Source organism: Manis pentadactyla, chromosome 1, assembly GCF_030020395.1.
Source record: "Manis pentadactyla isolate mManPen7 chromosome 1, mManPen7.hap1, whole genome shotgun sequence".
In the NCBI taxonomy this organism is placed as follows: Eukaryota; Metazoa; Chordata; class Mammalia; order Pholidota; family Manidae; genus Manis; species Manis pentadactyla.
Window position 1 is genome coordinate 189835173 of NC_080019.1, and position 15033 is coordinate 189850205.

Below are 15033 nucleotides of genomic sequence, written 5' to 3' on the forward strand. Positions count from 1 at the left end.
GTTTTCATGAATAGCTAGGGGAAAAATAGATTGATTTAAAGAAAAAAAATTGGAAACAACAGAACAGCATCTCTGTATGCCAAAAGATACTTAACGAGAATCTTCCTAGTGACAGTGTTCATAATAACTCTGAACTGGAAATAATTCAAATGTCAGTCAAAGTAGAATGGATAAATAAACACATTCATATATATTGGGGTACTGTAAGTAATGGTAATGAACAGACTGCAGCTTAGAAGCATAACATTAAGTGCACAAATCCTTTTAAATAAAGTCAAAACTAAACTGGTTTTGGAGGTCAAGATAGTAACTTTTGGGGAATAGAGAATTAAGTATTGATTGGGAGGGGTCAGACAGTGCTGTGGAGGGTTTCTGAGGTGATGGCCATGTTTTGTTTTTTTCTGGTCACATAGGTTCAATTGATGATAGTCGTTTAAGCTGTATACTGATGATGTTTGCACTCTTTTCTGTATATTATAATTAAGTTTAAACATAGTATACAATAATGATTACAGAAGCTAAATTATTTTTAAAAGTGCTTGTTAGGTACCAGGTTCCATTCTTCAGGCCTACTTGTGTGTCTCAACATCTCCACAACAAACCTGAGGAAATAAGGTTAGTGTAATAATACCAGGGCTTCATAGGAAGGGGAACTAAGCCCCAGAGTGATTAAGTAATTTGCCATTCAGGCTGTAGTCTTTTCACTGTTTATTTGTATACCAATCTTTTTCATATTATATTCCTTCCCAGTTTTCTGTTTTTAACATGCAAATTTAAAACCTCCCTTCTCTCCCCCCACCCCACTTCACCCCACCCCATTTTTTGATTTTAGGTTTCCAATTTTTTTGTTATTACAGGTAATATCAGGGAAAACATTCTTCTCTAATTTTCTTTGTGTACATTATTGATTATTTTCATAGGATAAGTTTCTAGTTTTATTTATTTTTTTAACCAAAATTGTTCCACATAATTGACTTGGCTGAATGTTTTTTTATTTTTTTTATTTTTTTTATGAATATTAAAATGTTTAGAAAGTTACCCCATCTACCATTTTAGGGACATTGTCTCTTTACTTAATTCTGCAGATGTTTATTAATCATGTATTAAGTGTGGGTCAGTTAAAGACGTCATGCTGTAGTGAAGAGATACAGAAGCTGAGGTCTAAAAGCAATGCTCAGGCAGGCAATATTCAAATTTGAGTAGGGGTGGAGGACTTGAGATTTGCATTTTAGAAGGGTCAGTCTAGCAATTTTATTGAGGAAATACAGAGTTGTAAATGGGAAGACCAAAGACAGAAAGCTATATTAGGAATCTGTTTTAGTTCTAAGTGAGACATGGGGTGATGGAGATGAAGAGGTTGGTACTTGAATGTTCTATAGGAGGTAGAATCAGCAGACTGGGTGGCTGCATGAAATGGTCTGTGGGGGAAAACAACTCTAATATGATCTCTAGAACTTTGATTGTGCTTGACTGGATGGGAGACCATATCATTACTGTGGTAGAAAATACAAGTGGAACTTAGTATTTTGGAGAATTGAGCTTTGTTGTCTTCAGTTTGCAGAGTCTCTGCAACATTTAGATAAGAGATCTTGTGCTCCACAAAAATGGGTACTATCCCCATCATCCTTTACTGGGCACTGCTATACAGTAAATGCAACTGATAATGAGCCATTTTTTAATTGCTGTTCTAAGTATTTTACATATATTAAAGCACTTAGCCTTCACCTTTTGAGGTAGATACTATTATCATTATCAGAAAATGAGTTGTGCAAGGCAGTGCAGCTGGTAAGTGGAGCTAAAATTTCAAACTATAGCAACCTGGATGAAAATCCGTGCTCTTCCCTGTTGGGCCAGTACTGTTGTATGTCTCAATAATAGTTGCCAAACAGCATAGTCTGTTGTATGGTGAGACTTTGCTGGTTAATTCAGGAACACAAACATAAGTATTCTGAATCTAGAGTTTGTTGATCAGGGTTTTATGCTTTGCTCTTTGACTTCAGTCTGTGATTGCATGTTTAGTTGCATATAAGAAGAAAGGTCTTTTTTCTCTTCTTTAAGGAAGAACTAACTTGTATTAGTATGTCACCAAATACTTTTATGGACCAAAGTATTAATTTTCCATTTCTACCATGAGATTCATGACCATGGTTCCCTCCTACCAATAGGATAATTATTGATCATTCATTCTTGTGCTGAGCTTCACAGGTTTAGTTTCTTTCAGGACTGTGTGATAGAAGAGTCCAGAGGAATCCAGCATCCTGTGAGCTTGTTTCTGTGCATTATATGCTCAGGCTTTAATTACTTGTGTCATAGGTGAGCACCATTAGGACAAGTCTTTCACATGGTTTGGAGGGTACTGGGAATATTGATTGCTGTATACCTGGCAGGTACAAAGCACCATCTCAGCAGTGTTCTCTTTGGGTCTGATCCATTGGAGAGGCTCTTTGCAGTAGTTCAGAGATACCTCATGTATCTTCTGGTTCTCAATTGTTGAAAATCTCATATGCGAAAATAAGTACTAAATGTTATTCCTATTGTTTTATAGAAAGATTTACTTAAGATTTTCTCTTAATGTAGACTTGTAGATACTCGTTTTAATCACTATATATATATATGTGTGTGTATACCATTTAACATACAACTGTTGTGTTGAGTGACATATTCTCATTTGTAGTTTTAAAGGTTTTTAGTATTATTTGAACACCCTAAGCCCTTATTTAAAAGACTATCAGGTAGGTCAAAAGATACAAGTACTATGAAATGAATACATCCTTTAAATCTCACTATCTTTTTGTAGGAGGAGAGACTTCAGCATGCAAACCTTCATCTGTTCGGCTTGCACCATCATTTTCATTCCATGCTGCTGGCCTTCAGATGGCTGGACAGATGCCCCATTCACATCAGTACAGTGACCGTCGCCAGCCAAATATAAGTGACCAACAGGTTTCTGCCTTACCTTATTCTGACCAGATTCAGCAACCTCTAACTAACCAGGTAAGCTCACAGTGTATCAGACATAGGACTTGTTGGAATGGTAGTTTATTCCTAAAAATGGTAGATAGTAAGTAGGCAAAATGCTTTAATGATTTTCAGTTATACGTGTTAATGTGAAATTCTGGATTGACAAATGCGATGTTAAGTTTGCATTAAAAAGTTTGTTGGGGTTTTTTTGTATGTATTTCACTTAATTAAAAAACACTCTAACCTAACTGTATTCTCTCATTCTGTAGTAAGGAGGCAAAAAAGTTATTTCTGAAGAATATTTGTTAAAGAAACTTAAAGCTTATTTTATGGAAAGGTGGTTAAATTGAAAACTTCAGAGGTTGTAGGAAACTTAAGGCTCCAGGAAAACAGATTCCATTATAGCAAACTTATAGAGCTGATTTTATGCTCATATAAACTACCTTAGTATATACAGTTATAAAAATAAATATGAAACTCCTAAAAAAAAATGTAATGAAAATTAATCATGCCTTTCATTCTAATATTCAGACTAGAGATGTAGCAACTTTCCATAAATGGATAGTGTAAAGAAAATAGATGCTGGAATCTTCTGATACATACATACATGCATATATGTGTGCATGTTATTTTTACTGTCTTCCTGAATTAATTGTGTCCATTACATTGATTTTTGGTTTTGGGAGAATTTTTTTGCTAGTTATAGTTGTGGTAGTTTTTATCCCCACTGTGGTTGAGAGTACGTGAGCCCTGAAAATGGCTGTTTTTCCAGGTACTTAGGAATTTTGTTTGCCCCTGTTTTGTTCAGGTCTTTTAATATATCAAGTAATGAACAAAAATTTGGAAAATTTCCAAGTATTTTACCTTAAGGAAATGTGTTTTCTCTAATTCAATAATATATACTTTTAGTGAACAGTTGGCTACAGTTACTTAACATTATTAGGGGGCACCCTTGTACATATTGTAATAAAACTTTGTCAGTAGTTGAACTGGCTTCACATTTATAAAGTGTATGTAGTATGTGAATTAATATAGTATTAGCATTCAGTTAAATGGTACGATGAATTATAGCAAGACTTAAGAATTTGTTTTATGCCGTAAGTTGAGAAGTTGTATGTGTGAGAATTGGAGTAGTTGGTCAGAATATTCAAGTTTTGGGGAGTGTATGTATACCAGAAGAAAATTCTCTGGAGACCCAAAAAGTAGTAAAATCACAATGATATGTTTGCACTGTGCTTTTAAGAAATAAAGCATGTGTGGATTCATTTTCCTATATGTTCAAAAGCAGCCTATCAGACAGGGTACCTCTTTTTAATCTCTTTTACAGCTGAAGGGACTAAGCTTGACTTCTCCAAGTATTTAAGCAGTAGACTTAGGGGTCCAGCCTAGGCTTCTTTCTTCTTAGATACAGTGCTTTTTGAATTCTGTAACACCTAGCATCTACAGAGGCTGGAAAAAATTCCAGTCTTTTAAAGTTATTATGGTTATATTATTTTAGTAGGTAATGTAGTTAGCAAGCTACCTGTTTTTTTGGGTACCACTAACATTTTGTAAGAGATAATTCACTTAGTATTTTTAGTTTAAGCTGTAAAATATTTTTAAAGATTCATATGATGTAAAAAGACTACCTTTTAAGTAATAATATTCAGCCAAATATTTCTGGCAAATCCACCAACTTTCATAACCTAATAAGGCAGTCAGATTAGTCTTCGTCATAACTGTAGTTTAAAAAAACACTGAAACTGTGCTGATGTGGCATGGTGTACAAGTCATAGACATGGGCTCAGAGTCTTGACTCATGAAGTGATTGTATGACTTGAGTCAGGTTACATGGACCCTTCTGTCTGTTCCTTGAATGTAAGATTGGGACTTTAGACTATCTTAGACTAAGGACACTGCCCACACCCCACCCCCTGCACAGTGCTTTCTACCTCTAAACTTGTATAATCTCATTATTTGATTTCCATTATTTCTTTTTTTTTTTTTAAGCAGTTCACAAATATGAACTCATTTATTTCTCATAATCATGCCATGTGCTTCCATTATTTCTTATTAATCATCCTATCAGTGTCTTTTAAGTAAGGCCTGTTGTACAAACAAATTGAAATGAGCTAACTTTACCATTCATTTCTGGTAGTTAATCTTTCTTATATGCGTATATTTCATGTAAATGTAAACACAGTTTTGTTCAAAAGATAAATTTAGGAATGAGAAATGTAGTAAAAGTAAATGTAGAGAAGCATAATTGGTGTTTGAATACTGTGTCTCCTTGGACCATTCTGGTTCTCACTGCCTCTCACAGTTCCGAAACTATATTAGTGCTTGGGATGTGTGTTATATATGTGATTCTACTTTATTAACAGCTCCCCAAATAGCAAGACCGATAGAATATCATGTTTCTGATTTTTCACTATATGTGAAGTAAATAGAAATAAAGTAGATGAAATAGGTATTATTTAACTAGAAAACAGTTTTTAAATTAAGTCCTGGAGCTTACACTATGGAATCTTCTCAGGAAAAAAAAAAAAGATTATTTTAGCTCCTGTAACTGATCTAAGCAGGAGGTGCAAACTACTGCTTTTCTTTTGTTTTGTGATCTGTGTCTTCACACAGAAACATCACAAGATACAAGTATTGGGGGTGTGGCTTTTTCTAGCTCCCAGAGCCAGAGAGAGGAGGCAGAAGAAGGGTATCTCATCAACTCTTGTCTTTGCATTGAGGATCCTGAGGGGGGTGAGGGGGGGGGCTACCCGCCCTGTGGCTTGGTGAGCTCCTGAGTCCTTGGGCTGCCTTCTAGCTACGGAGGAAGGGAGCTTGCTGCATCACTGTACATTCTCGTGGCTTTGGCTGTAAGAGGCCGAAAGTAGAGAAAACATGTAATGTTTGGGGCTGGCCTTGAGTTTTAATGTAGATCTGTAACTGGAATTTTGGAACAGTTGTTTTCTTAGTCTGGATCTGTGCTTATGGCAGCACAATATTGAAGAACAGAAAATTGGGTCACCTAACATGAAATCACAATGAAAGTTAGTATTTAGTTTGTAGAAACTAATTTGCTCTCTCCATGTATTTTGAGCACTTAATCTGTACAGGTGGTCTCTGAAGCACTGAATTACAGTCTGGTCTGAAGGACAGTTTTCTGTGGACAGAACACATCTGGTTTATATATATACAAATGTCCCTGAAATAGTAACATCTATTGCCAGAAGTATATGAGAAAAGTAAAATACTTAGAATTAGCTAGTTGATTAGCTCCATAGGCAAAGCTTGGCCATTGTAGAAGAGGTTAGCAGTGTTTTGTTAGTGTCAAGCACATAGCACACACATTGAGTGCAGGGAAACATGGTTACTCAGTCAGAACTATGTTCATATCCAATTTCATGTCTGTACTACACATTAAAAAATGTTTTCTTGATTGTATGATTTTTGTGTTTAGAGTAAGTGTAATTACTCCTGGAAAGATGTAGTCACTGATTCTTTTTTTCAGATGTTTGAAAAAACAGAGGAGTTACAATTGGGAGAGTTAAAAACTTCAGAATGTTCATAGTTTGTGCATAACTAATGTTAATAAATGCATATGCTTCTTTGATTGGTATTTATTATGCATGACTCAATTTTTTGCCCAGCAGATAACCTAAAAATGAACAACTCAACCTAGGGGGTAGAACAGAGGCCTGAAATTCATAGGGAGGCCCGGCCTTGTGCTGTGGTTGGAGCATAGGGCTCCGTGTGGAAGTGCCCCAGTCCCCTTGCTTGTACTTCCCTGGCTCCAGGGCCTTAGTCAAGTAATTTTACATCAGACTTAGGTTTCTCATTTTAAAAATGGCAATAGGAACATTACTCATTCTCATGAGATTGTTGAGAGGATTACATGAGGGGTATAGAAGTCAGCATGCTTGAAACATAGTGTGTAGCAAATACTTACTACTAGTACTATTTTATTAACTATTTAGGTAATTCATTTGTTTCTAATGATACCTATACCTTCTGTTAGCTTATTACAGTAGTAGTGAAATGTGCCACTGATTCAGATTTTGTGAAACCTCAGTGAAGTTGCACTCCAGCAGCCCAAGAAGGATCTTTCTGAGTGAATTCCCTGCATGAAAACAGTTCCAGAATCTTAAAAAATAAAGAAAAGGAAATATATTAAGGAAACCTCTTTCATTACATGTTTGCAGCATTCATTAATGTAAAAGTAATTGACATGCTTAGTACTGATATTGTCTCATTAAATTAAGTATAAGAGTAAAATACCCTGTGAATCTTGCTTACCTACTGTTTATATTTAGAAAAATAAAACAATATATATATTTGAAAAGTAATTCATATTTTCTTGTTAGTTCCTATTATCCTTTCAGAGCAAATAGTTATAATCACCAAAGGTTTTTTTCACCCTTAAACCTTATTTGGAACTTCAAGAAAAAGAGGATCATGAGAAAAGATAATAATTATTAACTTAACACAGTAATTTAACATCTGGAAAAGAATGTTTTAGAATTTGAGTACAGATGCAAAGCAAGTGACTGCTGGTGTTGGTCTCAGCAGAGTGCGCCACATAACCGCTGTGATCACCCCATCTTTCCATACCGTGGGGATGGGGATTCCTTCCTGCTCTGTCCACTGTGACTCTGCAAACTTCCCCTCTTTTTTGTTATTGTGGGTTAGCTTTGTTAATTATCCCAAGACTCCAGATACTTCTTTGAGGCCTTGGCGTGATGTGTTTACTGTCTCTGCCCCTTTGAGAGGGCCCGTGTCAGGGCTATCGGTTCAGTAGATTGTAACTGGCGTAAATGTCTACAAGAGCTAAACAGGAACTCAAGGCTGGCTCTTGGTAGTGACTGCAGGTACCTTGAGGTAATTTACTGGTTTTGAGGACCTGTTGACGCTCTTTAGGAGACTCCTTCACTGAGGCGTGACACAGGGTGGAAGAGTGGCCATGGCAGCAGTCCAGGGTGGTCGGTGCGCTGGTTGCAGCATTCCTGGGTGTGGGTACCCATGTCCCTGCTTTGTCCCCTGTCTAGCAGGAAACTCGGAGTTGATCTCTGGCTGCCTGTTGGATAATGAAAGAGACATGGTTTAGGATTGGGGGCAGGAGGAGTTAATGGAGAATGGTTGAAATGAGTTTTTTAAAAGAAAGTTTCATTAGCTTTAAGGTGTCCTCCGGAACTTATTTGTGGTCAGTTCCTAGTGTAAGTGCATAGGGGTATCTATATTTTGGATGCATTTGTCCAACTAATATTTGTTAAATACTATGTGCCAGCCACTACTTCAGGCAAAGGGAATAATACAACATTGAACAAAAGAATCCCTGCCCTTATGGAGTTTTCCTTGTTGTAGAAGGAGGAGGAAAAACTAAAACCTGGAAACAAGTGAAGTAGAGTATGTCAGTATATAAGCGTAGGGAGAGTAACAAAGCAGGGTAAGGGGAGAGGGGACATGGAGGTGGAGTTTGGGTGCAGATTTCAACCTTGATCACAGGGTGGGTGTCAGAGGGCAGGGTCTGGGGCGTTGGGAACTGGGCTTCTGTGGCACCAAGTGCCATGCCTGTCTCACAGCTGGCTTGCTCCATGGTGCCAAGGGGTCTTAATCCTGTCTTAGGTTTTTGTATACCTGTTGTCAACCGGGTCAGGCTCTAGGAATAATTGGGAAAAATGTTCCTTGAGCTAACTGTATGGTGGAGAAGTGCTCTTGGGTAGCATCATGACTGTCTTTCAGAGCAGGGGTGTGTCTGTAACCCCACTGTTCACTCTGGGGATAGGATCAAAAAAAGCCTTGGGTAGCTGGACATGTTGTCTTCTTAATTACGTTGATTTGCTCCAGTCGTTGTCTTCATTGGAGTCGGGTTGAAAGAGATAACTGAGAGAGAATGTGTAACTGTCTAATGTATGTCTTTCATTTTAATATGTATACACAGGTTACAGAAGAGGGAATTGATACCAGTGCAGTATAGTTAAAGTGCTAGTCTTTTCTGTCTATTTAAGGTGATGCCTGATATTGTCATGTTACAGAGGCGGATGCCCCAAACCTTCCGTGATCCAGCAACTGCTCCCCTGAGAAAACTATCTGTTGACTTGATCAAAACATATAAGCATATTAATGAGGTAAGACTATTGATCTGTTACAACAGCATATATCTTGCAATAGAACAGGGGGAAAAAGTTATTTTGAGGCTTATTTAAACATACTAAACTTTTTTTTATTCCAAATGATTATCATATTGATAGTTAGTGTGAAGACTGGTAAGTAAATGATTTATAATTAATGTAATTCTGTAAAAGAAAGAAGATATATTAATGAAGAGTGCAAAAAATTGTGGATAACCTCTTTTTTCAAAATTGTATTTAATATATGTTGAGTTATCATTTCTGTAATAACTCTTCTCCAAAACAGGAAAGGGGAAAGGGAAGGAGTAGTGACACTTATAAAAGCATGTTATGTTAGAATTTTGCCCAAATTTTTATGTATCTGTTTCTGCTTTTGCCGTGGATGTCAGGAAGCTCTGAGACACATTTAATATCCAATTAACAAGCATTTGGACTAGTCTATTTGATCCACCTATATTTCTGTGGCTTTAAATTGTCTCTTTAAATTTTATGTGTATCTTTTTATCTGTAGATTTTATCTTCTGTCTTTTCTTGGTGTAAGATACCTGAAAGCCTTTTTGGTGGAAGTAGGATAAAAAAGCGTAGCACTTTGAATTCCGCATCTTCCAACTTGGCTCTTTGCTTCCAAAAATTATTTTTCTGGTCTGTTAGACCTTTTGCAGCTTGATTGCCATTTGTTTGTAGCCTCATTGTAGCTCTGTAGTTTATTATTAAATGAGTGTTTCTGGAGAGAGTGAATGTGCCTGTGCTTTCTTGCCTTAGCTGGTGGGAGCCCTGCATCCTTTCCCATCAAAAGCCTATCCTATACCAGCTTTAGAGCCATTTAACCAAAAAAAGGTGTTCTTATGCATGTATAAAGTTTACAGCAGTTTGATGCTCTTAATGCCAGTATTATCATATTAGTGTGACAATGTGGTAAAATAAAATTAGGATGAACTCAATGAGGAACATGTCTGAATTGGCTTTTGTGCACATTAACCTCTTATAGAAGGTTTGCCAAACTAGGTTTTGATTATCTGGAAATACCGGATTAATTGTTAACAATTTGTATTAACGTCACTTTGTTAATATTTGATAAATTTTAACAAAGCTACTGTTAAACTGTTGTTAATAGCTTTGTGGAAGCTTGTTTCTAACTGTTTTGCCAGCTTGTAGTTATCCTATGCAGTGTAATTTATAGTTTCCTCCAAGTTAGTTGCCAATTATTTGGACTGTTGCCTAGTCCAACTATTATATTTTACTGCTCTTAGAAACTATTTTCCAATAAAAACAAATATAAGGAAAATAACTCAAATTTGCGATTAACCACGAGGTTTATGGCCTTTAGTGTGCTTGGGAGGGGGTGAGAGGGAGTGACTGTTTTCATTGTTACATTATTATAGGCTTAAAAACTGGGCATGTTTCAGAGGGTCTTTTTATATTAGTAAAACTTGAGTTCATACACATCTAAAATTTCATTAAAAAAATCTTCGCCTGAAAATCACATATGAAACTGGACAGGGGCATGAGGGCACTTGAATGTGAGGAGTATAAAAATTTTCTTTATTCTATATGGTATTTAATGATTATATTAGGCTGTATGTGCCCCCCCCCACCTCCTGAAATTTCTTATATTACACTCTTAAGCTCTGTGCCACCTTATTGTGTATAAATTATACCTTAGTTAAAAAATTTAATGTACATGTCCTGTTACTGTTGAATGGAATACTTGGTGTCAGTTACTTAACACATCCTATTTAAAAATACACAATGTAATTTCACTGTAGACATTTTTCTTGGTTATATATCAGTGTTATTCTGTAATTCAAATGGCAACTATAGAACATTGTTTAATTTTTTGTATTTGTTATAAAAAATGAAGTTCATCAATTTCTTGCTGGTAGCAGACTTATCTCATATGTATACTTTCGATGTATGCCCCTCCCAACCCTGATAATGATTTACATTATAAGTTGACACTGTATATTCCTGTTTCAGGTTTACTATGCAAAAAAGAAACGAAGACACCAACAGGGCCAGGGAGACGATTCTAGTCATAAGAAGGAGCGGAAGGTTTACAATGATGGTTATGATGATGATAACTATGATTATATTGTAAAAAACGGAGAAAAGTGGATGGATCGTTACGAAATTGACTCATTGATAGGCAAAGGTTCCTTTGGACAGGTAATTTAATGGACTATGATGAATTTAATAATATAGAAAGAAGTTAGTGACTCGTGTTGTCACATCCTTTCCTCAGTAGTATATTTCAATATTGGCAAATAGGTTTAAACAGTGGCTATGTAAGTACTTGGATTATTTTAGTGCTTTAAAGAAAAAGTGTATCAGCTATAAAAATACCACTGGACCTTTTTTTCCCTTCACTTCCTAAGCTATCAAATACTTACTTTACTAATGACTAAGTGGTTGATTTTAATCACTAATAGATAGATAGTATTTCCTCTTTCATATGGGCTTTGTATGGTCTATGGATGATTCTTCATCATGTATGCTAGAGGTAATTACCTTCCTGTCTGATACTCCTCTTCAAGGAGAAAAGAATTACCATTTTCAGCTTGCATAGCAGGTGCCTCTCACTTTTTTGGAGGCTTAGAAAGCCAGAGGCTGTGCCTTGGGTTTTCCTCTCAACTCAGCTTCTAACTCTATGAGGCCTGTAAGCGGGCTGATAGGCTTCAGGGTTTTCTTCTTCCCATCCTCACAGCATCAGCAGGGCTAAAACTGGGACTCAGCTAATTCTGATGGGAAGGTCATTCAGGTAGATTCTACCAGGGAAGAGCAAGGAAAGAAACACCCTAATGGACCTGGTTCGTTCTCTTCATCCTGGCTTCTCTCCACCCAGAACTCTACCTCCCCCCTCCCCACCTCCCCCCAAAGCTCTACCAGAAAGCACACAACTCTAAATGTATTTCTCTCTTGCATCAGTTGTGCCCAGACCAAGAGGTCCCAGACCTTCCTCCTTGCACTTTTCAAAAGCTTTTTCTCAGGCGGTGGGGCCCCCATCTGTCCCTCTGTGAATCCTCCTGTCTCACCCCATCATAGATCTCTGTTTTGTTGAGGTGTGATTTACTGTTAATCCCAGTCTCCTTTGCCTTGCGAACCTTGTGCAGTGAGTCAGTTACTAACTGACAGTCCAAATACTGCTTTTGACTTTTTGATGAGGGAGGATAGAACGGGACTCAAAATATCTTTTCCTGAACTGCCTTTTGTGTTTTTGTTTAAAAAATAAAAATGCGTGTGCCAAGATCTACATCAGTTAAAGTTAAAAAACAGAGTACAGACCTACCCTTCACCACGTAATGTTTACTCTGGAACTTGCGTGCTCTCGTTTACCTGCTCCTGCCCTGCGAGAAAGCAAAATATGCCTCTTCTCATGCTGTGAGGAAGAATTCATCATGTGTCAGTGTAATCATGCTTAGGACAAAAAGTGTACTGTAGATCATTAGCAGCCACAGGTCTGAACCCAGAAAAATCTGAGCTATTAAACCTATAAAGAAATAGGAGCAAGGTTGTCAGAAGACCTCTGTCACTCCGGTGTGGCTCCAGCCATGCCCTGATGTCACATGTTTATTTAATATGTCTGCCTCTTTCCATTATTTCAAGGAATTTTTGTAATTGTACCTAATTCAGGGACTTTTTCCTTGGTTTGGAACCTCTTGAGTTACAAATTTTTTTCTGAGAATCCCTCTTTATGAAACTGCTACTTTTTTTGTGAGAAGCACTTTCTCCTTCTCTATGGAGCCCTTGAAAGAAAGGCATTTCTGAGGCCTAGCTCTTCAGGCTGTGAACATCCTGGCACTAGGCATTGCTGTCCCCACCTTGAAAAGTACCCCAGGTTGTAGGCAGTTGCTCTCAACAGGACATTTTTCCAGCTTTTGTGATGTCCACTATGAAAATTTTGGCCCTGCAGCCTACTCCCTGAACTTGGTTTTGCCTCAGCACTCTGTCTTTGCTCTCAGAGTGAAGTTTTCCTCCTCCCCTAATGTCTGAGAGCATAGTAAACCTGTGAAAATACAGGCCTGTTTGGCATCAACCTCCATCTCACCCAGTCAGACTGATCTTCCTCCTAGGCTGAGGTGTATTCAGAGTCAAGACTACACTCTGCCAGAAAACGTCTTCCATGTTGACTTGGTCAGACTTTAAATTCTCTGCAGATCCTTGTCAGTAAGGGGCTCCTTCGTTTCTTTAGCTAGTGGTTGTCAATGCTGAATTCATATTGAAATTTCCTAGGGAGCTTTGAGGGGAGAAAAGTACCTCATAATAGGCTCCAAGCCAATTAGATCAGAATCTCTGTGGCTGGATTCCGGGCACTGGTGTTTTAAAAGGTGCCTGTTGAATGTGTAATTTATGGCTGGAAACTATTGCTTTAGCATTTAGCTGGTTAACTATTTGCTAAGTCAGTAAATAATTGGGCCCTGGTTAGTGGTCTTTGTCTTGTGACCATTGGGATCTGGTCACTGGACTGCAGCTCTTGGTGTGGTCAGTATGGTCAATGAGACGAAGGACTATCACAACCACCTGGTCAGATGTTTACGTGGGTAGCCTCTGATTTAAAAGACAGTGAATAATATTTTTTAGAATTATATCTGTTTAAAAACTAGAGATACTGCATTTATCATTCCAAGTGTGATTTAAGCTGAACCATTTATAGTCTATTATTTACAGTATATTTAACTTTGACTGGTGTAGATCTTGGCCACATGCATTCTTTTCTGGTCCGTTGGTATTCAACCTACACTGGAATCACTTGGAATTTTACCTGCATCTCCACACTTTCTGAATGTGCTAGAAAATGTATCTAAAGCTATTACCTACTCATACTGTATACAATATAAATACAACTTAACATTTAATCAGTTTTAGTGGTTGTTTCTGATTTGTAGAGGTAGTTTTTTTCAATCTTGTATTGATTTCCTAATTTTTATATAAATCTCTTTAATAGTATGAAATTCACTTTAAATGAGTAAAGTTTAAAATGAGAGGTGTGCACGGTGATTTGCTCATAAACACTCTTTCTTTAGCAGCAAGGATTTTTACTGTAAAACTACCAAAGTCCCCTAATTATGACATACAACTTAGGGAACTTCCCTGCTAATTTGTGCTTGATTTTTTTTTTTTTTAGTGTAAACTAATTACTCTTTATACACCCACTTTTTTTATCTATGAAAATCTAGTTTTTCAGATGACTTACTACCTTTTAAATATTTCACATATACTTGAGATTTAAACCAGATTTTTCTCCCATTAAAAGGATAGTCAGAAGAATTGTTTTTTAGTGTTATTTAGTAAGTAAGACAAATCCAAAGCATTTGTCAAGATTCCTAATTTATTTCTGAAGGAGGAAAATAGTTAATCTAATTTTGCTAAGACAGTAATCTACTTTGTAGATATTTAAAAATATTGTAAGGGTGCAAAAGAAATTCAGCTGAAAAGATTGACTTAAAGTGACTATATAGTAGTAAATGGATGGTAACTGCATGGAAACGAATAGGATCTCTTCTTATTAGGGAGGTCAGAAAAAGGTGAATTATGTAAAGGTACAATTAAGGTAAATTGTAAACTGTTGTGAAATTGTTACCATTAATGAAATAGTCATAAATCTTCTTTCTCTTTTAGGTTGTAAAGGCATATGATCGTGTTGAGCAAGAATGGGTTGCCATTAAAATAATTAAGAACAAGAAAGCTTTTCTGAATCAAGCCCAGATAGAAGTGCGACTTCTAGAGCTCATGAACAAACATGACACTGAAATGAAATACTACATAGGTAAACAAACCGGTAAACAAAGCAGTGGGCCCTAACACAGGGCAGAAATTTGAGTAAATCGTTATTTTTGCATGAAAATATGTTGACTTTTATCTTAAAGTGATTGATTTAAAATTCAACAATTTCTTTGTGTTGGAGGGCATAGACCTACATAGAAGTCATTTGATCTGGCAGTAATATAGTAAGTCTCTGGAAATGTGCATTCCA

General features: G+C 36.8%; 1 protein-coding gene across 13 annotated transcripts in view; it reads left to right on the forward strand.

Moving 5' to 3' along the window:
* Nucleotides 1-15033, forward strand: part of DYRK1A (dual specificity tyrosine phosphorylation regulated kinase 1A) — a 152448-nt gene that overhangs the window by 101169 nt on the left and 36246 nt on the right. For 11 of the 13 annotated variants that reach the window (XM_057504521.1, XM_036899220.2, XM_036899218.2 and 8 more), the window contains 4 exons: nt 2798-2994; nt 8940-9059; nt 11040-11228; nt 14679-14826. In XM_057504521.1, the coding sequence (XP_057360504.1) occupies nt 2798-2994; nt 8940-9059; nt 11040-11228; nt 14679-14826 (654 nt within the window). The remainder of the gene's footprint in view (nt 1-2797; nt 2995-8939; nt 9060-11039; nt 11229-14678; nt 14827-15033) is intronic. The other 2 variants (XM_057504543.1, XM_036899221.2) reach the window with 1 other exon arrangement.